The sequence below is a fragment of the Gigantopelta aegis genome, chromosome 4, assembly GCF_016097555.1.
Source record: "Gigantopelta aegis isolate Gae_Host chromosome 4, Gae_host_genome, whole genome shotgun sequence".
NCBI lineage: Eukaryota > Metazoa > Mollusca > Gastropoda > Neomphalida > Peltospiridae > Gigantopelta > Gigantopelta aegis.
Window position 1 is genome coordinate 113,201,492 of NC_054702.1, and position 25,226 is coordinate 113,226,717.

The 25,226-nt window shown below is 35.3% G+C and overlaps 1 protein-coding gene across 3 annotated transcripts in view; it reads right to left on the reverse strand.

The window, feature by feature from the left end:
• The window catches only part of LOC121371826 (non-POU domain-containing octamer-binding protein-like), a 78,157-nt gene that overhangs the window by 31,395 nt on the left and 21,536 nt on the right, over positions 1 to 25,226 (reverse strand). For 2 of the 3 annotated variants that reach the window (XR_005957831.1, XR_005957832.1), the window contains exons 4-8: positions 24,418 to 24,614; positions 23,872 to 23,959; positions 23,180 to 23,306; positions 22,599 to 22,712; positions 18,412 to 18,549 (exon numbers count right to left, since the gene is read on the reverse strand). Coding sequence is in view for 1 of the 3 variants with exons in the window: in XM_041498001.1 (XP_041353935.1) it covers positions 2,127 to 2,372; positions 18,412 to 18,549; positions 22,599 to 22,712; positions 23,180 to 23,306; positions 23,872 to 23,959; positions 24,418 to 24,614 (910 nt within the window). In the remaining 2 variants the exon portion in view is untranslated. Of the gene's footprint in view, positions 1 to 1,756; positions 2,373 to 18,411; positions 18,550 to 22,598; positions 22,713 to 23,179; positions 23,307 to 23,871; positions 23,960 to 24,417; positions 24,615 to 25,226 lie in introns of those variants that run through there. The other variant, XM_041498001.1, reaches the window with a different exon arrangement.

Below are 25,226 nucleotides of genomic sequence, written 5' to 3' on the forward strand. Positions count from 1 at the left end.
TATGAACAGTTGAACAAGACTTTCCTATGATGTTCAGAATCTAGATAAATTATGCGATTTGTGTGTTATACTGACAGAAGGTCAATTATCAAGAACAATGAGACGTCTGAGTGACCTAATAGTAACTCAGTGCTTATAAAATCCTGCGTAAATATCACAACAGATTAAGTAGAACCGTAGAGCAAATACACTGCTGATTCACATCTTTAACCAGTGAAGATTATTTTCAAAATGTATAGCCAAGTGTACATTAATAATATATTCAAATGTTGAATTTTGTTGTTTTATTATCCATTTCAAATATGCCTAAGTTACAATAGTCACAAAACTGATCTTGAAGGTATGTTAAGCACTTAATCAGGTAATCAAGGAATTGATTTTGGGCAGGGTTTTTCTTTCCCCACTGGAACTGTAAAAATTATGTAGATATTTTGGGGATTCCATCTCATCTTGCACTTATGATCCAAACTCTGGAATTCATGGAAGCACAGAATCCTGGTTTTTTTTCGCAGAATCAGATTTGACTGTGTGAAGCAGAACATGCTTGAACTTTCTTGCATCTTGTCGTGTGCAATAAAAATGATGATGTGGGGTTTTCAAAGTACAATTCCAACCACACATCAGCACTACAAGTTCACCAAGAGACCATCTCTTCAGAACAATCTAACAAGTTACAGGGCTCCAGCTTAAGAATCTGTCAACTACGTCAATTCTAAAAGGTTTTTGCCGCAGTCTTGAGCCAAACTACAACAATTCTATTCCAGTAATTTTGGCAAATTAAAAACCAAAACTTATTCCTTCAAGTGACGGCAAGAATTTTTATCAAGCAGCAAAATTGTTGTCAGTTCTTCTGTTAAGTTTAACTTTAAATGCTGGTGTCAATTTTTCCTAACAATGACCTGCTTATAATATGTCCACATCCAACTATCAAAAAAAGTTTGTTTTGTTTAATGACACCACTAGAGCACATTGATCAATTAATCATCGGCTATTGAATGTCAAACATTTGGTAATTCTGACTCGTAGTCATGAGAGGAAACCCGCTACATTTTTTTTAATGCAGCAAGGGATCTGTTATATGCACTTTCCCAGACAGGACAGCACATACCACAGCCGTTGATCAGTTGTGGTGCATTGGTTGGATCATGCAACGCAATTAGTACATAATTAGTCATGCAACCTGGTTTATAGTTCGTTTAAAGCAGAAATCAGGTAGCAAAATACAGATGATTATGGCTGGAACAAGGAATTTTAGGTCAATGATCCAGCCATGATATTTACTTGATGAACGGATATCATTAGCCCATTAGGTAGGCAAGTGTTTATCCTCAGCCAGTCAACGTTCTACATATTAATTGTAAATACTTCACAAGAATTTCATTAAATATCTCGCCTACCATAACTGCATCCATAGATTTTCATTTTAAGGCATGTTAAAAAAAAAAAAACAAGTTTGAACTAGGACTTAATAGTTTGTGAGAAACACAAAAGCTTATGTTGTAGTCGACACTGGAAAAGTAATACCTAATCTCAGCTTTTTACTTTGTAAAGGCAAAACAAAAATGAAATTATCCACAACTGTTGTTATCTGTTACCATAAAGTCATGGGAACCAATTATAATATTCCATCACAGTAATTAAAATATCCAAATCTGCCACTGCTCAAACCCAAACCACATTTCTGTTAAGACTGGTAAATAACCAAACTTTGGTCACATTTTTACGCAATGTTATATGAAAAAGGAGGAAGTTGATATGGACTACATAAATTTATTTCTATTAAAACTGTGTACAACATATAATGAAGATGACAGCATGATACTAAAACACAAATGACTGGATCAAGACAACAGCAGACAGGTTTCCACCCAGACAACGGGATCATAAACAACAATTACCACCAAACACAATACGGAGCAAACAAAAACACAAAAAGAAAGTTATCTTGCAGTTGCAGTATCTTTTGCTCCATGATAAGCACTTCTATTTGCTGTCTGTTATAAAAATGGACTTTCCGTCATATAATAGCATAAAAGAAATAATCAAGTGTCAGTTAACTGATATCCATGATAATACATAATGTTCATAATTTCCAGATCAGAATTGCTAGTGTCTAGTGTTAAGTCTCAGTATCGCCTCATTCTCTTCATGTCGCCGAAGTTTTCACGTGGGCCTGGTTCGCGTCTTCGGCTCATTCCTTCTTCACCTCGTTCTCCTCGCATGCCTGGACCACCCCCTATTCCTTGGTTGCCATACATATTGCCAGGGCTTCCACCCATTGGGCCCCCTGGACCGCCCATGTTTCCGGACTTGGGTCCGAACTGACCCTCATTGTTACCTACGGGAGGCTGATCAAAGCGACTCTGTCGCTGCTGTGATCAGAGATTACAGTGTTCACAAAGTGTCGAGCACAGGTCAAACAGTCACAGAAGATAATCGTAATAAGGTCACCGAAATGCAGCATACATCAGATCGAAGAACATGGAGAGAAAGGGAAAAAATCACAGCATTAGTTGTCAGGCTACACGTCAATGAAAAAAGCATATACAAAATAGCATCCGTTGTGCAGATATAATACTACTTCCATTTTATATTTTGATTTCTTTAAAAAACTTATTTGTTACAAAACAAAATCTGAGAAGAGAACTGGATATGCTGCAAAAAACATTAATGTTAAACCATAAAAAGAAAAACAAAACATGAATCATCAATATAAGATGTGTCAGTCACCAGGTTTGAGTTCATTACAATGAACCAATGCAAATACAATACACGTGTCCAAGGGTACATACCAAACATGTTAATATACAAGATATAAAACACAACTATATGACTTATAATAAAGAGTAAAACCACAATTGCAATATTATGAAGAATCATCTTGCAAAGCTTCTGCTGGTTCACACAACTAAGGCAGATCTGTTTTTAAGAACTTAAAATTAATAACTGAAGTCTGATGGGACTTCATCTTTGACTACAGATGATCAACTCCACAAAATTAAAAGGCTTGTGCAGATTTCATCATATATAATGACATTGCAGCATCATATGTGGATATTTGAATTGGGTTATTGGTCAAACAGTGATATACAGAATACTACATTAGATACCGTTTATCTTACGAGTTGCTTTAAAATGTATCTAACAAGCGAAAGTGACCTGGATATGTTGTAAGATAAATGGTATCTCAGGGACATGATTTTTTTTTCATCATTCAGGCTGTAGACTTGAATATTTTTGTGAAACTGCATTATTAAACATGCCCAACACATGGCAATAATTTGTAGACAATAGCCTCTGCAACTATGATTATAACATAGGGGATACCACAAGAATCAATATTAGGTCCATTGTTATTTGTCATTTTTATTAACGACATTCCTTTAAATATAAATCACAAGCCATATTATTTGCTGCTGACTCATTCTGAAAAAGATCGCTTTACTCCACAAAAACTTATTAGTCAAGATTTGATACAGGTTGACAGGTGGTGCAGTGAAAAAACTCCATATAAAAACAAAACTTTGGTATTTTCCCTAGGAACTCACAAGGCATTTCAAAATCTTAAAAGGCAAACAGCAAATAACTGTTAAAATATAATTATACACTGATCCAACCTTAAGCTGGAAAGGTCATATCCATCACACCATACGAAAAGTTTCCTTTCTTCTTAATATTTTAAAGAAAAAACTAAAAATACAATGACATTTTCTGCAATTCATTAGTTCTATCCATTAATTAATTACTGTACAACAGTAAAGAAACATTGTCCAAACCAACCCCAGACAAATTACACCAAAAATCCAAAATGAAGCTTCAAGACTAATTTTGACATTTGCAAAAAGATGTCTTAAAGAGCTAAAATGGTTAAATGTAAATTTTCACACAAGTCCCATAATCCAGGTACTAAATAATGAAGAACTTATCTCCAGTACATACCCAAGCAATACTCAAAATCACAACCCAAGATCCTCATCATGAAATCTACAGTACATAGCCACTACGAGAACAAAATTTTATAAAAGAAGTTTTGTAATCTGCTAAATGATAATGTTAAAAATTAGAGGTGTAACGAATACACATGGTGGCAAATACGATACATATCACGAATATGAGGTGGTGAATACAAATATTTATTCACATCCATGAATACAAAAGTGCAAAGGTTTTGCACAAAGGAAGAACATTTATTTATTTAAAGTAAAAACTGATTAATCATGGGTGTGTCTATTGTCTAGTCCAGAAGCACGTTTTTTTAAGGAATACTATAACATGTTCACATTTTCACAGGAAAGTTTTTTCTTCTTTTTGATATGTATTAATCAATTTAAAATCATATTTGTATTGCTAGAATTCTCGTTAAGAATTACACCAATTTATTTTGCTTTAATCAGCTATTTAGATACATATTAAGTTACATTGCATGCACTAACAAAATTGGCTTGTCCTCGAACAGGTAAGCAATGTCGTACATTTCTTTTCAGTCTAAGCGAAATCAAGGTACACATAGTTTCTATAACAAGGTACACATACCAGTCCAATGCATTGAACAAAAACATATCAGTCTGTGTTTGATCTAATACAAAACAGGTTTGGACGGTATCAAAACAATCGAATCAGTATTGCGTTTTGGTTAATGTGAATTAGAAACAAATTGTACAGTTAACATTACATATATGTATTTGTGTATTCGGTTCAGCTAGTGACAAATACAAATGCAACCATGATATTGATCACTGTTCAGTGCACCCTATTAAAAATGCACCATCTGTAGCCTTTCAAAAAAAACCCACCCAGACATGTGCAGAAGGAAGGAGAAATGTTTTATTTAACATGGTGAAGGACAACACAGATGAAAGGAAATCCACTACCACCATGAAATGAGCTACTCTTTCCGACAGCAGCTTGCTCATACCGCAGCCTTTGTTACACTAGATGTGGAGCACTGGGTGCAATGAGAAATAGTGCAAAGAGTCCACCAACAGGGATCGACCCTAGACCGACTGCTCATCCAGTGAGGACTTTGTCACTGAGCTATGTCCTACCCCTCAGGTATCAAAGTGTCACCAGGTTAATAAAAACAAATGTAACTCTTTTTTCTCTTTCACTTTGTTTAACTTAAAAACGCTATACGAGAGACCAACCCCAATATGTATACCATGTGTATTTGATGCTTTGTTTGCAATGTATGCAACTACATGTATTATATATGTTATTGGGGGGAGGGGTGCTTATGAACAAATGTTAAATCTTTAATGTACCTTATGGCCATATGGGAGACCAGTCTCTTATTATTATTATTATTATTATTTGATGCAAATACAGTTCAACACAGTTCTATCCTCATAACTTCCACAATCACATTTAAAATAAAACATAGAAGAATCCACAACCACCACCATAACAGAAGTTAGAATAAATTGGTAGTATGATTGATAATAGGTTGTGTATTACGTCTGTACCACACTCATGGTGGAGGCGTGTTTTAAGTCACTGTGACCCAGTGTATTCCCTGTGATCTAATGGTGTATGCTGTGCCATGTTATGATTGGCAGCGGGATGCTGCCTAAATGTAAGGAGAAAAACGTTAACAGAAGAGATAATTACAATTCCTTGATGAAGGCAGCAGGATGCTGCTGAAACGTAGCGTGAAAATTGTAATGGATGTGATTTAGCCAAATAAAGCATTATTTTAGTATCAATATAAAGAGAACAAAAGCTGGAATAAAAATATTTCAACACATTTAGTTTTAATGAATAATCATTTAAGTTTATACTGTGGACTGATGGACTATATAATTCCGATGGTCTAGTAAGTTTTCCACTGGTACTGGTTGGCAGACTAGTGGGATATTTCTCATTTCTACATCCCTTATATGACACAACTGCCATTGTAGATCAGTTTTGCAACAGCTTTTTGTAACAGCTCTTGGTGATAGAAAGAAGCAAACTTTCCACTAGTCCACCAGACAAGTACATCTAGAAAATCTACCTGTCCACCAATAGTTTGACTTGTCCAGTTTTATTCCAAGTGCAAGGACAATGTAAAAGTATTTTATATAAAAAAAAAACCCACATGAACAAGTGCTTAATGCATATGCTGAGCTCTGCTAATTGTCATCACAAAGTTTAAGGACTAATTTAAGTTGTGAAGAAAATTTGTCGGTGAAATTCAGAAATAACGTGCATAAAGTCGAACCAGTACTGTCCAAGTGTGAGAACTTAGTACTATTACATCACAGGTTTTCAATAATCGATGCAAACATATATTATTTCCTTTTGAAAGACAACACTGAATAAAGCAAACCTATAAATAAACAGTAATTTAGAACACTAATTTTAAAAGGAAAAACAAAAGTGATGTACATGTACTTCATATGTGAACCAAGTTAAAAAATAACATACAATATATATTATAAATATTTGGATATATTTTAGCACTGTGCAGGACGCACTTCTTATCTAGCAAGCAGAAAGTCGGAACAAATGATAATGGATTTTCTAAGGCATAAAAACAAATACTGGAGTATAAGTTATACTTGTTCAGCTAGTATGTCATGTATTTAAGTACACCACTTAAAAAATCTTTATTCTAATGGTTTTACAGTTGCTGATTTCAGTTTATTGGCACTGCTTATATTGATAATCAAGCAAAATTTGCAAAAGTAAAACCAACATCAGAAACATCTCAATAACAGTGTTTCTCAGATTTGGTTATTATGATCAAACACATCACATGATCCAATTGAAGAGGCATCCTGAAGTTTATTCCCATGCTACATTCCACAAAACAATTATATAGTACCAAAATTAATTATAGTGACTTATAACTATCACTTGTAAACAAGTCTTAAAATGTTCCACAATGCAATTTTGTATTTACAGGTTCACTGGCAAACCAAATCAACAGCTGACATGTATTAACAACAATTCACTAACTTCTGCACATAAACACGTAAACCTATGTACATGGCTGTTAACAAAAGTAAAATGTTGTGACTGAAATTTCAAAAGGGCATTCAAAATGGTAATGTTTTATATGACAATTGTCGTCCATTTTAAACATGTATTTCTCCCATCCCACACCATGTTATTTATTTTATTGGACAAAAACATTAATTTGATGGGTCCTGCAGTGAACCTATATTAATGGAAATAGCAGTGGCGTAGGCAGGATTTTGTATTGGGGGGGTGGCACTTGTGTAGTGGGATATGACACAGGAACCTTTTTAAAGTTATTAATAAGCAAAAAGGTAAACATTTCTGGGGATTGGGGGGGGGGGGGCAGCGGGCATGGCAATAATGTCTCTCTCCCCCCCCCCCCCCCCCCCCCCCCCCCCCCAACTATGCCACTGGGAAATAGTCCTATTAGGCTGACATTTGCTGGGGTGTTCTTTCACAAGCTACGGCTCTGGTACGGGCATTTTTTTTAAGTTTGCATTATTACCTGATATTATTTATTTAGGCTTGACCGCTAGCTGATGGACGGCAAATCAAATATTCAAATACATTTACATCGGGTGGCCCTTGTGTTATTGCTAATTCATTATGTGAGGGGGAGGGGGTCGTTAAAAATTGAGGTAAAAGCCAATGTCTGATACTGCATTACGCTAATGTTGAATAGTCCTTTGTTGATCTTTGTGTCATTTAACAATATGTAACGCAAAATCTTGCAGTTTCAATACCCCTCTCCCCTTGTAACGTTTTGTGACCGTGTCATATTTTACTTTGGTGTCTTTAGTAATACATATATGTTAAAATAAAATGGCAATGACTGGTTGCATTTTACTTTATGAATTAACATTAAGTTGCACAATAACCACCCTCCCCCAAATATGTTTTGTCACATCCCATAATTCCCCCACTCCTTAGTGCACGTTGCGTAGTTCTCGAATGCTCCCATTATTCAATCGTAAATAATAAAGAAGTAACATACCGCTGGTCGGTAAATGTTATATTTGACCGGATCAACTTTATTAAGTTTCAATATCTATAATATGCAATCTAATATCTCCCAGCCGAACTATTACATTGTAACAATGTTCAAACTCGCACGTACGGCCATTACTTCAAAGGGAGTGAGTAGCACATTTAAATTAAAGATGGGGGGGGGTTTTTCAATTAATTTACAACTACTGTAGTAACGTTTTTTGTTGTTTTTTTAATTACAAAAACCATACCAAAAATGATTTAAAAAAAATATATAAATAATAATAAAATATTTTTAAAAAAACGTACGAAACATATGTACACACCTTTTTACAAAATATGATCGTCTGCTTAAAATAGCACAGCAAATGATAGTGCAAGGTACACATTAAGTAAATACTTTACTTTCTACGTCCGTTCGGACTATGTAAATAGCGGATTAGACGTGTTGCAATAGATCCCAAATATGTGTTAACGCAAATGGATGAATTAAAACAAAAAGTTGTATTCTTCTACCAAAACTGTATTATATCAGACAATGTAGGCATTATTACTAAAAACTACTACACAACAGACTGTACCAAAACAGGATAAAACTAATTTGCATATCCAGGTCAGACTTTTTCGTCACATGTTTGTAATCGATCGGAAAACCAAAACGAAACTTGTTCGATGTCATTTTTTTTTTTTTTAAATATACAATTAGCTAAATTTTAAAACATTTTTATGAGTTCAAGTATCCGCGATAAGAGCAACTTTGGGAATTTTTATTGGGAAACTGTTGGGTCGTAATTGGGAAAAGGTTTGATATTGGATTGGGAATTTACGTTAGGGGAATGGGGCCGTTCATCAGCCCCAAAATGTATGGTAGATTATACCCATCCGATAGGTACCTAAGGGGGGGGGGGGGGGGTGGGGGTGTGTTCTGTCCAGTGGGGCAAAGAAAACGGCCGAAGTGATCGGGTTGACATTACGGAAACTGAAAACGGCCGAAGTGATTGAAAAAATAATTTCCAAAATTTCTCTGACGACGGATTTCAACTGTCTCAGGTCTATTGCAGTGTTGCAGCTTACACCTTGCCATGGCAGGGACGCTAGATTGTGGCTGTGAATTTACAAAGACTGCAGGCATTTTTTTGTAAAACGGAACTCAGAAACAAAATGATTAAAAAAAGGATGTCACCACTAAAGGTAAAGTGATTCCCTAAGTACAGATAAATGTATAAAGTTAAAATATAATACAAGTCATCTGTAATGTCGTACAACCCACTAAATCTGGATGTTAGCATATCACAAAATTGTGAATCATGCTCAACCAACCGAACCAATCAAGATGAGCTAGCATGATCATCAGATCATTCATTAGCTAGAGTAAATCAAAAAACATGTTCCTGGCTGACACACCTATAGAGAGATTCATATATAATATATATTTACATGTCAAGTCTATATCTGCACAACAGATTAATAAATATCAGTCATGTAAATCACATCATCAATGATTAACTTGTGGCCCTTGCTTCAGCACATCATACCTGCTACTATTTCAATCTGTTGAACAACGTTTGCTACACATCATTGTCACAACCTTAGTGGTTACAATCTGCAAATTGCAAAACCTGTACAATATAGAATAATATAAACTACTTATAGCATGCAATATACCTAGCAGTCATTTAATACCAATACTGAAAACCGATTAACATGTCCACCCGCGTGGCCTATTACATCATTTCTGAGATAATTTAGTTTACTGGTTCCTTCCACCAAACCTGATCATATCAACAGAGATGGAAGAACCATCTTTCATCTAATAAAACCAGAAACTGGACAAACGTATCAGTCTTGACTTGCTTAATCTCCATTATATGAACGTGGTGTTGAGTATTACAATATTTATCATTAGCACACCAACACATTGCATTTAAACTTGTTAGCAAATTACATATATAACAAATTACATGAAGGCCTTATTTTCATTTCATAAGAAAAATCAGACAGAGAGAGAGAGAGAGCGAGAGAGAGAGAGAGAGAGAGAGAGAGAGAGAGAGAGAGAGAGAGAGAGAGAGAGAGAGAGAGAGACATACAGGAGAGAGACAGACAGAGAGAGAGAGACAGAGGAGAGAGAGAGACAGAGAGAGACAGACAGAGAGACAGAGAGACAGAGAGAGAGAGAGACAGACAGAGAGGGAGAGACATTAATACAGAGAGAGAACAGTTTGAGGAGAGAGAGAGAGAGACACGACAGGAAGAGAGAAGAGAGAGAGGGACAGACAGAGAAAAGAGAGGGTAAACAGTTAAATTAAATTATCGTTTTTACAAAGAGACAACAGGTTGAGAAAATTATATTTCAGTATCACAGAGAGAGAGATTAAACAAGCATCAGTGAGAGAGGAGGTGGACAGAGACGAGAGGGAGGGAAGAGACCAAATAGGATTCTTACTTTATCTAATGGGGTAAGTGATGAAATTTTTTAAGGCCCTTGAAATCCAGAGTATAGGGGATTTTTTTCCTTCTGTGGGATAGTTGTCGCTGTCGGAGGCGTGCACTCGTACCACCACCCAACAGTGATATCGATGGCCAAGGAAGGAGATTTAATTTTTTATGTAGGAAAGCCCTGACTGTTGGAACACTGCGTTGGCGTTGGCCAATGGAACGATGTGTGGCCGGAGGATCTGGTCAATGTAGGTTGCCCCTGTGCATTCAGGTTGCCCTGCACGTGGACCAGGTCAGTTCTGCCAGTGTGTGAGATGGCTGCCCACACCATGACACTACCCCCGCCGAATCTGTCCACTTCCTGCACGCAGTTTGCCGCATAAGACGATACAGGAAGTCGTACCAGAAATAACTGAACTTGGCAGTTGAGGCCATTGTCGATGAATCTGGCACCACTGCAAAGTTGTGGTGTGTAAATGACACCTCGAACTGGACGTCTGGCACGTGGGGAAATTTAAGTCGGATATCCTGCGCAAAGTATTGCTGCGGCAATGGCAAAGTCAATCCAAAGTGGCGTCACTAGCGGTAAACCGGGGGTGGTCGACCGGATTAGGGAGGTCACGTATTGATCCATGTTGCTGGTAACGGTCCCACAGTCTGGAGATGGTGCTTGGGGATCACTGGAATGCCCTGGCAACGGCCGTTCTGGATTCGCCTGACCGATGGGTTTGCGGTTCACTGAAACGTGGCATGTCCTGGATTGTCAACTGTCAGTACAGAGGCCACAAGCGAACACAATACTGTCGGTGTTCATGTTGCACGTGATGACAAACGTGCAGTGGTGACATGGTTTTGGTAGCTGCGTTTTTGCGAATATTCACATTTTGGAACTTTATTGTACAGTAGCTGCGTTTTATCGAATACAACGTGGGATGTGTTTGGGACATGCATGACCTTATATTCACAAAGCATGAACCGGTAGGAAACATAAAATCGGAGTTATAACCCATTTGTACCCTTTTGCGTTTCTTTTTTTGAAGAGTATATTTCAGAGGTGAGACACTAAAGCCTGCTTACTGCTCTGTAGCTGACAAGCTTCAACTGTGAATCTTCACTTAGTAATACGAAAGGATATTTAAGTGTTTTTGTAAGCAGAGAACAATATTTTTAAATCTTAGGTAACCAGAGGCTGTTCACTTGGTTATCACCTAGGTAATCATTGGTTAATTGAATTTTATTTGTGTTAACAATCAGTTACCTATAATTCCAACAGTTTTCCTACAATTCTGTACTACAGTGACAACCAAATGTCCTAAAACCAGTATACAACATTTTGAAATACACAGATGTTTGTAATATCCTACATGATTAAAGTTCCTGGGACTGTTATTCGGATGTTTGCAACTTTACCTTTTTAATTTAACAGTTTATCATGTAACTGACTGGTGGCTCGAGTGTATTTGAAGTTGCATAACTGATGCACAAACAGAATGACGATTTGTGTGAAATATTGTACTGTGTGAATTTATAGTGTTTCAAAAAGAAAAAGGAGATGATTTCTAATATTTAATTCAAAAACAACTGGACATTTTATTTGAATATTATGGCTTGATGCATGTTGTTCCTGAACATACTATTCTTCGATAACCTTTAGTTAAAATCCCTAATTAGGTCACACAAAAATGTAGTATTCACCACGGTAATTACTTACACAAATGGACGTTTCCTTCTTCACAGTTCATAGTACAATGACAGACGAAAATGGATCACAATAGGTTACTTGAGCCTTAAGATGATCTTTAAAAATATATATCTATGGCCTGAGTATATATAAATTTCACTTCAGTTCAGATGACGTTTCAAAATTGTCATCAACAAATATTTTGCAACATAATTATAATTACACTTTCAAAGGGAAAATATTCCATGAGAACAGAGAACGTAAACACAATATTCACATCAAGTGAATGAAGAAACCCTAAAATACCTCACGTACCATTAGTTATGAATCAAATACTTTTATTTTGGAGAATTAGGCCTTTCTTTTTGTAATTACTTATCTATTTTTCTTACATAAAGAGAATGCATGTACAGTTCATGCTTGATGGTGAAACCAGCACAAATACGCTTAAAATAATGATGTCATAGCTTCTATTTGTAGTCATTACAGTAACCATGTACAATCTTCGTACACACGTTTTCAGTTACTAACTTTTACCAAGATTTCTCATCATCTGAAGATCTACTGTTCAGCAGAGTAAACTGGATTACTCAAGAGAAATAGTGGCGACCCAATTTGCTGTATATTGTCAATGCTTAAATCAAACTATATCAAACAAGTGAAGTTTACAAGTCACAAGTCATTTATTTATCAATTATTGTAGTGCCAAGATCAGAAGCCTAATTTCCCAGTGTAAAATATATATGTTAGCTTCCTTATTTTGGGCAAAAACATACAAGGGTGCAATTCACTTTAACTTCAATTTCTCAATTAAAATTATTAGACAATCAATAATACTATGAAAACAGACCGTAACCGTATTTTGCCAAAAATATCAGTGATATTTTAACAAAAAATATATTATTTTCATTATTATTAAAGTTAAAAAGACAATCATGTGCTTTACATAGACAAGAACCTCGGTCATTTTTGTTTATGCAGCATGCAAACACATTATAAGCGTAAAATAATCAGCAAACCAAAAACAGATCTAAAATATTCCCAAATGTACAATTTGAGAACAGACTGACAGAAAGGATAAGGCATTTTTTCAAGATGGCAGTTTTTATCTGATTTGTGACAAACTATTAATGCATAGTAATTAAGAAAGCAGAGGAAAATAATTGAATTACCTTTTATGATATTCATTTTAAAAAACATTATTTTGTGTTAAACTTTTACCAGCCAGCAATAACATTGACAGCTATCAAGAGAATAGTATAAATTTTGTTCTTCTCAACGACATTTTATCCTGTTACCACTATGGATTGAGTCAACTAGTACTTAGTAAAAAATTTCAGTCTTGCCAACACGTAAAAGTGAGAGTCAATCACAAGAACTATAGATGCTACTATGAAGTACTGTTTAACCCGTAATAAATATATGACTTCAATGTCATGACACAAAATAAAGTTGACAACCATATTGCCATGTTATGGATTCCAATTAAATTTTTCTTTTAAAAACAGTTTAATAGGACATTATGTTGCATACCGTATATGTATGTTTGTTCCTAGCATAAAAACTGTCAATAACACAAAATATAGGTCACCATTAACTAACTGTACGTGAATAAACATGAGCATATCTGCATTACATTTCATTTTGGGTTTTTCAATAGCAGAACATTCTTATTACAAAACTATTACGAAACCTATACCTCTAAAAATATTATGTTAACATATTAAAGCTTTACACCCATGATTGATGAAAGACGTAATAATCTCAAAAATCCTTTTACAATTATGTCATTAGGCGCCACCTTCAGCACAATATATCTTGTACAAACTGCTAAATCTGTTACATAAATATAATAAAACATCTAAATGTTAACAAGCTGAAGACAAGGGCCACAAGTCTGATACACAAGAGCAAAACGTAAACAGTGTGAGCAAGTACATGATAAAAATCTTCATTAGGTACACTGCGCAGCTGAAAAATGACACGTCTGCATAGAACTCAGGATCTCCCTGTATGCATATGTAACCTGCTGAATGTTGTGTACAGCTGATCAATTCATGTTACATAGAGGGGATGATTTTCTGCGATCACGGAAAAACGGACGGAATCGCAGAATTTAGTAACTGAAACGGAATTTGCAATTTTAAAAAAATAACCTTCAAAAGTTGTATTTCTGGTTCAATCGCCATAATAAATATTTTTAGTAGTTTTAAGATTCAATATTGATAATATACACATAGTGTTTTGGTATGCGAACTTTCATGGAGTGTACAGTATGCCTAAATATTTTCAGAACCGTTAATTCTCGGAAGTTACGCTTAATTGCCGTAAGCTTGCAACAAAGCATGTGACTGTTTACCCGTGTCACTTTACATAGTGAAATTTAACTTGAAATATAAAAATAAACATTTACTAATACAATTTTAGAATGTTGATTATATAATAAGATTTCTAGTACGTTCAATTTCGATATTTTTCAATAATACTTATTACGATTCAAAAGCATAGCCAATTTACACAACGCTTTCGCCAGAAAACGTAATTTTGTAAAACTTCGGGCATATTCGTTAATTTGTACGGAAACATTTCACATTTATAGTCCATCCCACGGGGAACGCCTTTTTTCATGCTACAGAATTTACTACATGTTATTTATTTCTGAACCAATTGTTTTCTAAATTGCACACAAAAATAGCATTTTACTTTTCTTCTCACCGGTTTATTATTGTAGCATGTAACACATGTAGCACGTGCTACAGACCCTGCGGTTCAGGGGGTCCTGCGGTGAGGCATTGTGTACATTTTCCCCCTCTCCCCGAGGGGGTTGCAAAATATATATCTTGGAAATTGGGCCCAGCTGTTATTTGTGCTACAGGCCCCGCGGATCCTGAAACCGGCTCTGAATATATATTTCTAGGCAAATATATATATTTTTTAAAGTTATAAAATAATGTCGAAACTTTAAACGATCGACAGAACAGTGTTTAGTTTCGTTTCACTACCACTGGCCTATATCCAGATTGACCCGACCTCGTTTGAATATGTAATTTGTGCACACAGCACGCTAGTTAGGTTACAGAGAAATTAACATACATGTGTAATCGAGTGAGTACTAAAATAGCAATTCTTATGTGTGCCCCCCCCCCCTTTTTTTTTTGGTTCACGCTTTGTAATCATGCTGAAACTAATATGTTATCATGTATTTATTTAATTATACATATTTTTGGGCAAATAATGTAAGATTACGAACAATACATTACCAAAGTTCTTGTTCATATTTTCGTGAAAATAGCGGGGTTTGTCAACGGTCTGTTAAATTTAAAATTCTTTAATCTCATTGGTTGTTTGCCATTGGACAAATCCCTTATACCCCTGTAGGCGGAGCCAAATTCTCTTATACCCCGTCTGTAATTTCCAACAGTTTCCAGCCACCCCAGTTAATGCTAAAGCAATAATTAGTTTATAAATAACATTGATAATCAATCAAGTATACATAATTAATTTTATTTTTACTATAAAATACACTATTTCAATACTGTTAAAAGCTGCAATGTTGAACTCGGCCACCTAATTACGGTCGTGGTGTTATTGTATTAATGCGCGATTAGCAACAGTTGTGTTTGTTTTGGGTTTTTTGTGGTTTTTTATTACATACATTTCTGATAAAAAAAGAATGTTTTTTGGGGTGTTTTTTTTTAATTAATATGTTTCAGACAATTTCGTATTACAAACATTTGAAGTTAAAAACTCGTTTATCGATGGAACTATTGTTCGTCACTGGCAAGTGGTTTCGTTCGCGTCTGCGTGGTACGGCTCCGTTAATAAATTGTTAACAATTATTGTCTGGCATTATTTTGATTATTTGGCTATATGGTTTAACATGTCGGCAAGATAAATTCGTTGTAGAAGCATCTCTCGGGGTATATGGCTTTTTATGTACCCTCTGTGTGCCTTCGGCTCTGGGTAAAAGAACACACAGAGGGTACATAAAAAGCCATATACCCCTCGTGATGCTTCTACAACTTATATTATAAATGAAACTTACTCATAATCCATCAGATGAAATGAAACTGAATGCCACACAATCAATAATTATTTATTGTTTGAATTTAAGGGAGAATGGATCTCTTTATTATTATTAAATACAAAAAATAATTAACCAAAATTAAGTTCGTGGCTTTGTTTTAACCGCGGCTTATTTAAAGGTGCGGTTTATTTACGGATGAAGGTGGGAACCAAGTGGTGTGGTTTATACACTTTTCTTTTTTTTAAGTTTGTTTCAACAGGTGTTTAAAAAAAATAGTAATAGCAAACCAGCTCAGAGCTGGAACAATATAACAAATGTATATAGTTTATAACAATAAAACAGGACACTAATTGAACACTAAAAAAAGGAAAAAAAACGGAATTTGACAAATCTGAAACAGAATGTGGCAAAATCTGAAACAGAAAATCATCCCCTCTAGTTTCACTATCTTTAACAGGAACACGTGGGACCACAAAGGTATATAACTGGGTAATGCTGTTATATAGTGATTAGCACATTTTATATTATACAAACTAAACTGATCATATACAAAAATTACACGTAGGAATAGGCAAAAAAATGAATTGTGAATCTAGTGTTCCAAACACAAATATTTAAGAGGCAATTTTAGAATCATAAACACAGGTAATGCCACACCTGAATTTAAAAACAACTTCATTTAGCAATTAGTGATCATCAGAAAGTGTTTAGTACTTGATTATTAAAAAAATAAGAATAGAAAATAACACAGTACTGCTTTCAACAAGTGTTAAGCTCGGTTGATAACTGTATTATCAATTTATGTAACGTCTGCCATTTCACTATCACAGTATAAATTACTCAGAATATCTTGTTACTGTTTTTCTCAAAAACTGACACTAAACATGAAAAATCATCATTTCAGCTCAATCAACTACTTCCCATATAAGTCAATTAAAGGAAAACAGAAACTGACACAAAATTATCAGTCACGTCTTTTGTTGTCACCAGCGATTAATACACTACTACTTGAAAGAAGGAAGTTATGAGTGGCAAATTGCGTCTAATAAATGATTATTCTGAACACCTGTTATATTTTTGGTGACATGGTAAGTGTTGTTCAACATATCAGTTAAATAGTTGGTAATTCCACGTCTCATGATGTCTATAAGCAAATCAGCCAACTGCTAATTGTTATGTTAAGTTCCTACAATATTTAGTATTTGGCTAATAAAATGTGTTTAAAATTAGCCATTCTATATTATTTTTCAAAGAAATACTTTACACATCTGAAACATGGCTCAAACAAAATTATTCCCACTGTGTCCCTGAATTCCAAACATTGTACATGTAGACTTTAATATGTTTTCAAACTGTTTTTAAAATTATTCCCACTGTGTCCCTGAATTCCAAACATTGTACATGTAGACTTTAATATGTTTTCAAACTGTTTTAAAAATTATTCCCACTGTGTCCCTGAATTCCAAACATTGTACATGTAGACTTTAATATGTTTTCAAACGGTTTTAAAAATTATTCCCACTGTGTCCCTGAATTCCAAACATTGTACATGTAGACTTTAATATGTTTTCAAACTGTTTTAAAAATTATTGCCACTGTGTCCCTGAATTCCAAACATTGTACATGTAGACTTTAATATGTTTTCAAACTGTTTACAAATTATTGCCACTGTGTCCCTGAATTCCAAACATTGTACATGTAGACTTTAATATGTTTTCAAACTGTTTTAAAAATTATTGCCACTGTGTCCCTGAATTCCAAACATTGTACATGTAGACTTTAATATGTTTTCAAACTGTTTTACAAATTATTGCCACTGTGTCCCTGAATTCCAAACATTGTACATGTAGACTTTAATATGTTTTCAAACTGTTTTAAAAATTAACAATTTTAGCCACTAGCTGCTTTCTTTACATAAATACATAAATTGTGGTTATTGAAGTTTTCGTGTGAGGAAAACGAGTTCACTATTAACATTAATTTTGTTTAATAATTTTGCCTGTAACCATACTTCTTGAGAATAATCCAGCAAACTGTAAACATCAGAAGTAGAAATATATGTATGAAGAATTTATTACTTTTTTAAATTCAGTTATTACCAATATAGACCGACTGCAACATACCTGAAATTTTCAGTTGAATTCCCCCCCACCTCAAGTATGAAAAGCAGAAAATGAGTGTGGCAAATGTACTGAATATAAAGTTGTGGTATTAATCTGCTTCAAAAACAGTTGATCTCATCAACTGAAAAATAAATCCACGAACTGAAAACAATGAACTTCAAACAGTAAACAAGTCAAGAACCCAAAGTTGACAGGCAAAGCAAAAGATACATTACCATTTGGTTTTGATTCATAGCAGCCATGTTTCCTGAACCACTGCCAGCCTTGCCCTGGTTCTCCAGGTTTGGTCCTCCGCCCATCTTTCCCTCACCCATGTTCCCTGAGAAACCAGGTCCCATATTGCCACCCTGCATCTGCAAAACAACCAATACCAACATATACAAGTCAACTGTTAATTAGTAATAAAATACATACCTTTTTTAACATACAATGTGGTTTGACATAAATAAATCTAAATAATATTTTCATATACTTACCATTTGTGACACCCAATTGCCGATGTGTATTTTTTGTGCTGGGGTGTCGTTAAACATTCATTCATTCCCTTTTTTAACAAGTTTAATGGTCACAACTATTTAAAGGCATTTTCTATTACCTATTTTTAGGACTTTAATTGCCAATCGCTTCTTGTGTTACTTTAAAATGCATAAATAATAGTTCTCAACCAATTTTCTTTTTTCATGTTGAATGAAAATTTCTTGACTATAAAAAAAAAAAAAAACCTGCTGTTAAACCAAAACCTCAAAACATTTTCAAAGAATGTCACATGTTGGGAATGTAGGAATGTGCTGAAAAAGGGTGTTTTGTTGGTAAAACAAAGCCTTGCCATGAAAAAGGTGAGGGGAATGATTAATTGATTATGAAGAGCCATTTAAGATATTACCATACTATTTAGTAAGTATTAACATTTTAGCACTGTTTGTTTTTTTAAATTCACATGCTAACAATTACTCTCCTGTAACTAGTTTCAGGTAAGTGATAGCCTCCAATAAACAGTGGTCTGATAAAAAATAAAGCAGGCTATATGATGACCGTGCATTCATATTATCATAATGCAAATACAGGTAAAATTTTAAATCTTGATTAATAATATTTCTAGTCAATATATTTCTAGTCAATAGAGAATTGATTAGCAACTACTGTTTTAAAATTGAGTAGCTTGGATAGTGAATCATGATGTGATACTCAAAAAAATTTCTCTGAAATACAACATATTTACTATTTGTCGCTGACTAAACAATGCATTAAGTGCAATAAAAATTTACTATCATAATAGATCAGTTTAGAAAGTACGCAATACTGTAAATCAGGAAATATTAGCGGGCATAAAATTTTAACAAATTTAGTGAGGCAATACAAAATGCTAATATTTCATGAAGCTAAATTTAAAGAAATGTACAATACTGTTCCAAAAAACACTTTACTGAGATTGTGCCGTCGGCGATTAATTGAACAAACAACAATGGTTTACATGTTATTAATTAAACCAAAAAGATATCTAAAAACAAGTGTTACTTAGCATGCACGGTACTGTCATTTTTGACTAAATGTAAGTTGTTTGTAAGCTGCATAATGTTAAAGGGAGGGTAGACTCAAATAAGAGCCTTATTTGTTGGAAAGATGCATACCCGGACCACCAACACATACTGACACTTTAACAAACGAAAAACGTGTAATTTTAGAATTAATAAAAAACCATGATTATTCCTTCTAACTGGGGGCAGCCAATTTGTATCATTTTTGTGACGTCCGGTGGTATAGCTTGGGGCGAACAGACGTCAGCTCCGTCCAACCCCTCTTAAGCACAGTGTAAACAAACGCTCTAATTTACGACAAGGCGCTTCGCTTTCATCAACCTGACTTGTAAAACAACATAAACGACTTGATAGTATAATAAACTATTTAACTAAATATATTTCAATTTGCATCAATAGAATGAAATGGAGTTATAGTATTTTTCTCTTTAAAAAAAATCCAAAGAAAAAATGCTTATTATTAAGCCTATTGGTAGGTCATGTTCGAGCAAAAACGACCACTCACGATACCCAAGTGATAATTTTCTTTTCTTTGGGACTACGTAATTGGTCAGTTTTGTGAGTTTAGATGGGAAAGTCAACTTAATCAAGGGTTTTACAGAATTACTTACAGAAATAATGTGATAATATCCATTACGATTTGAGGGGTGTCAGCGCGGCTAACAGACAATACCTTGTGATCTTAATAAAAGAGGCATGTCTTTTTAGTGTGTCTAGACACAGTGTCTGGGGACCGTCTAAATATACACCTGCCAATCAGGAACCACAGGTACAGGCCACGGAAAAAAAGACAAGTATATATTATTTTTCAATACAAAACTAGCCACCATTGTCAAAGTGTTTAAATAACTGTATTATGCCGCCGTCTTACTGGGATGGATATTATTACAGAACATTGCGATGCATCTGCAAAAAACATCAGGTATGTTTTGTTTCTTCAGTTCGAAGACTAATTCCTGACGTGACAGGTTAGGTATTACATAACCACCAGCTTGCCAGAGGGCGTATTCACTGGGATGGTACAAAATGGCTGCGCCCGTTATATACTGAACAAAAAAAGAAACTTCCGATTTGTACATATAGTATTTGTTGTGTTAAAGAATTCATTGTGTAATGAAATTATATAGCTAGTATTAGCCTTGAGCTGTATTATCAGGATTCATGAATTTTATCGATTATTTTTCCACTGTTAAACGTCGACAACGTGAAATTCAATTTGCACGTGCATGCATGGTTCGACATGTCCCGTGTAGTATTCGGTCAATTTGTTTTACTTGTCTTACTGACATTGTTGTCAAGTGAACGAAAACACTTCAAAATTTGTAAAAAAAATTAAAGGTTTTTTTTACATTGTAGCATTTTTAGTATGCCAAGAATACCCAATAATTTACGCGAACGGGCGATTAGCATGCTTGATGCTGGCATGTCGACAGAAGACGTTGCAAGGCATGTTGGGAGTTCTAGTCGAGTTCTAGATTTCGAGCGATACCAAAATCTGGACGTCCGCGTGTTACAACGTGTGGTCAAGACCGCTATATCATGAACACGCATTTGCGCAATCGATTCCAAACTGCCACTGCTACTGCTGCTAACACACCTGGGCTTCATAATAACCGAATCAGTGGGCAAACTGTTCGTAATTGTCTGCGGGAGAACGGTTTACAAGCACGACGTCCTTACGTCGGATGCGTTTTAACGCAACGTCATCGTCTAAATCGGGCACGTGTACACACTCGTTGGATACGGCGACGCTGGAATACAGTTCTTTTTTCTGATGAATCCAGATTTTCTTTACAACGTGGTGATGGAAGGGTGCGCGTCTACCATAGGAGAAAAGAACGCTATGCTGACTTTTCTTGAACGAGATCGTTTCGGGGGTGAGGGTTGTGTCATGGTCTGGGCAGCCATTGCCCATGGTTATCGTTCACCACTAGTCGTCATTGATGGCAATTTAAATGCTCAATGTTACCGCGATGACATTCTCGCTCATCACGTCATTCCTCTGTTCCATAACAACACCAACATCTCGATTTTTCAGCATGATAATGCCACCTCTCATACAGCTAGAGACAATGTAAATTTTCTTAGGACAAATAACATTGATTTCATTGATGACTGGCCCGCTAAAAGTCCTGATCTCAACCCCATCGAGCATGTCTGGGATAGTCTGGACAGACGATTGAGGCATCGTCCCAACCCAAACACTAACGTCAACGAACTTCGTCAAGCGCTCATTCAGGAATGGAACAATATTCCACGGGCAGAAATCAACACTTTAGTCAATTCTATGTGCCTGCGATGCACTGCAGTAGTCAATTCAAGAGGTGGTCATACCCCTTATTAAGTGGGTTTTTTTTTTTTTAACCCCTACCACACTTGGTCAAAATTTCTCCCAGTTTCTGTTAACCTATCGCCATGATTTTTGCACCAAACGATGCATCATGGAACACTCTTTAAACGCATATATAACAATTATTCCCCCGGTTTGTTTTCATCAAGTTATGTTCAAGCAAAGTTAGCGGAAGTTTCTTATTTTGTTCAGTATATATAATAGCCGTCAAATTTAAGTGTTTTATTAATTAACTATAAGATTATACTTGTTGATATTAAACAATAATGTGCGTTATATATCGTTGAATATGCATAGCAGGCCAAATGCCTTAATTGTCCCTTTCTTTAAAATATATTCCAAGTATTATTTCAGCTGGTCTTAGAACTTCACCTTGAGGTTTTTTACCGTCTGATATATATCAGCCCAACTTCGCTCAACTTTTATTTTGCTAATATATCACTATTTGGATTTTGTTAAATTTTAAGATCGCTAACTATATTTTAAGATTTACAGTATCTTGAAGGAATAAAAGTACCTGGTTCTGTCGGTTTCTGTCGATGCCCATGCCAACAGGTGGCGCCGGGGGAGGAGGAAGAGGTGCAGAGTTCTCTCGGCCAGATCGTGGACCCTGCCCTTCACGCATTCCACCCTGGGAACAAACACAAATACAAGTCACACTACAAATTAACATATATATATTACACTGACTTTTCAGTTGGGCTACCCACAATTAACATTTCCCCATGTTTTGGTGGGGAGCATATTTACCTTAAAACTTAATGTTCACATTCCTTAATGCCTACTGCATTCTACATTAATTGCTGGTTTTCTAGCTAGCCTGAATGTTTAATCTTTATTAAACATTCATAATTTAGTAGAATAAGATTGAAATTTTTTGTTGTCCCTCTTACCCGCAGTCATTTCCAGGTAACAGTTTGTCAACATGATTTAATGATCTAGTAGAGGAATTTGGCTTCTTATAATGAAAATCTACACAATTATGGGACAAGTTATTGATTTTTTCACAGGCCTAGTTAAATGATCATTAATTATTATTTAATTTTTTTTAAATATAATTTTCCCCATCTAGCTGTTGCTCTTGCATTGACAACAGACCTGCGACATGATGTCATCATGGCCAGACGGTCCCCACGGTCCAGACCCGTCCAATCGGTGAGCCATCATGAACATCTGTTGTCGACGTTGCTCGTCCTCTTTACGCAGATGTTCCTGTTGACGCTGTCTGTAAAACAAGGCATTACATGCAATAAACTAGGATACAAGCCTCAAGAAAGACATCAATTTATTAAATGTAGGTAATAATATAAGGTGGCTCCACACAGTAGATGCATGTAGCTGTACAAATATTTAAGAAAAAATTTAATATTTCTTTTATGTACATTACAAATTAGGAAAATAAGAAAGTTTGTGATACATCACAATGGAGTTATTGCCCCCAACCAGTATGTCACAACTGGCAGATCAAAGACTGTGGTATGTGCAGTCTTGATGCGAAAAATGCACACAAAATTCCTTGCTGCTAATGCAAAAATACATTGAGTTTCCTCTGAGAACTGTCAGAATTTATCATGTTTCTCTATAAATTGCCTATGGTATTCTTAAATTGTTCTATTTTTACTTTAATCAGACAGATTTCTGCTACGGCTTGAATAACAACTAGAGGTGTTGTTAAATTTGATTTTTTGTTTGTTTTTACTTTAATCAGTCAAACTGCATTAATAATTGAGTCAGACCCAGTGCTGCTCTGGAGGAACTCTGTAATGACAAACTAGTGTCGATGACAATACCTCATTTCCATCTCCTGGTGCCGGCGAATCATGTCTTGTTGTCTGTGCTCTTCAAGACGTCGCAACTCCTCTTGTTGTCGCATCAAATCTGAAACACAAACATTCACTTGACACACAGAAATACTGACCAAGGAAAGATGGATATATAATATAGCACCTAACTGAAGAGCACCAAGTATATCATTTCTAAGTATTATTAACACTTGTTCAGTCATCTCAGAGTTGAACCAAACTTCAGTACTTTCTATAAACCTTTTGGACATGTTAATGGCTACATACCATAACATACACAAGGCTAACACTGGAACAATTTTGGGTTTAGCCAATTTTTAGATATAGAGTATTTCCTTGAAAATTATTAAAACAAGGTTAATTTAAGGAATATATTATTAGCCAAAGACTAAATGTTTCAGCCACTTTATACAAAATGAGCAATTGGCTAATTTGGCAATGGACAGGCTGAGACGTGCCTAGAGACTATGTATACTGAATGTTTTCAACTGTCTGGTTTACAAAGCCAGTTTTGCTGTAGGTTATGTTGTGTACCTTGTCTGATCTGTTCAGCCTGGTACTCGTACAGCGCACTCTGCATCTCCTCCTCCAGCTTCAGTCGGGCCTCCTCAGTCTCCTTCCTCACCAGCTCGTGGCGCTCCTTCTCAAGCTCCTCGATCTGACGCCAGCGCAGACCAAACTCGTACTCAAACGTTCCAGGGTGAGCAAACCGCGGCTCTTGTTCCCTTTCCCTGAAACAAACAACACATTTAACATCTTCACACCTTCCAGTGAAAACAAAATTGAGTGGAGTGATCAACTGTTTCACTAAGTTAGATTATGGGGAGCCATTCATGATTTAAGATATTATCATAATAATACCATATAAATTTGCATGCAATTTCAGATCTTGTCTTTTAAGGTATGCGAGGGCAATTACGCTCGTACAGCGTACGTAATTTCAATCTGATGTGTGAAAAACAACACACATTACAATAAACTAACAGCATAAGTAAATAATTTAGTATATCGACTGCCACTAGTTATTTACAAAACCGTATGTAGCTGATAGAAAGACCCGTTTAATAATACCAGAAATATTTAAAATGTGACGAGAACAGTAGCATCCATGCAACCTTTCAATATATGACTGGTACTTATCTTTGCTATACAAATCACTGGTTTAATAGATATTTTTGAAGACGTACCAATCCAATCCAACTCCTTATCCTATTTAATTTATTATTAATTAGAAAAAATCCACTTTTGTAAGGTAATATATCACGTCTGATAAGGCCAACTCATTTATACTATTTATATAGTTATGAAAAAAAAAGGAACTGAATTAAATAGTGGCTTCTGTA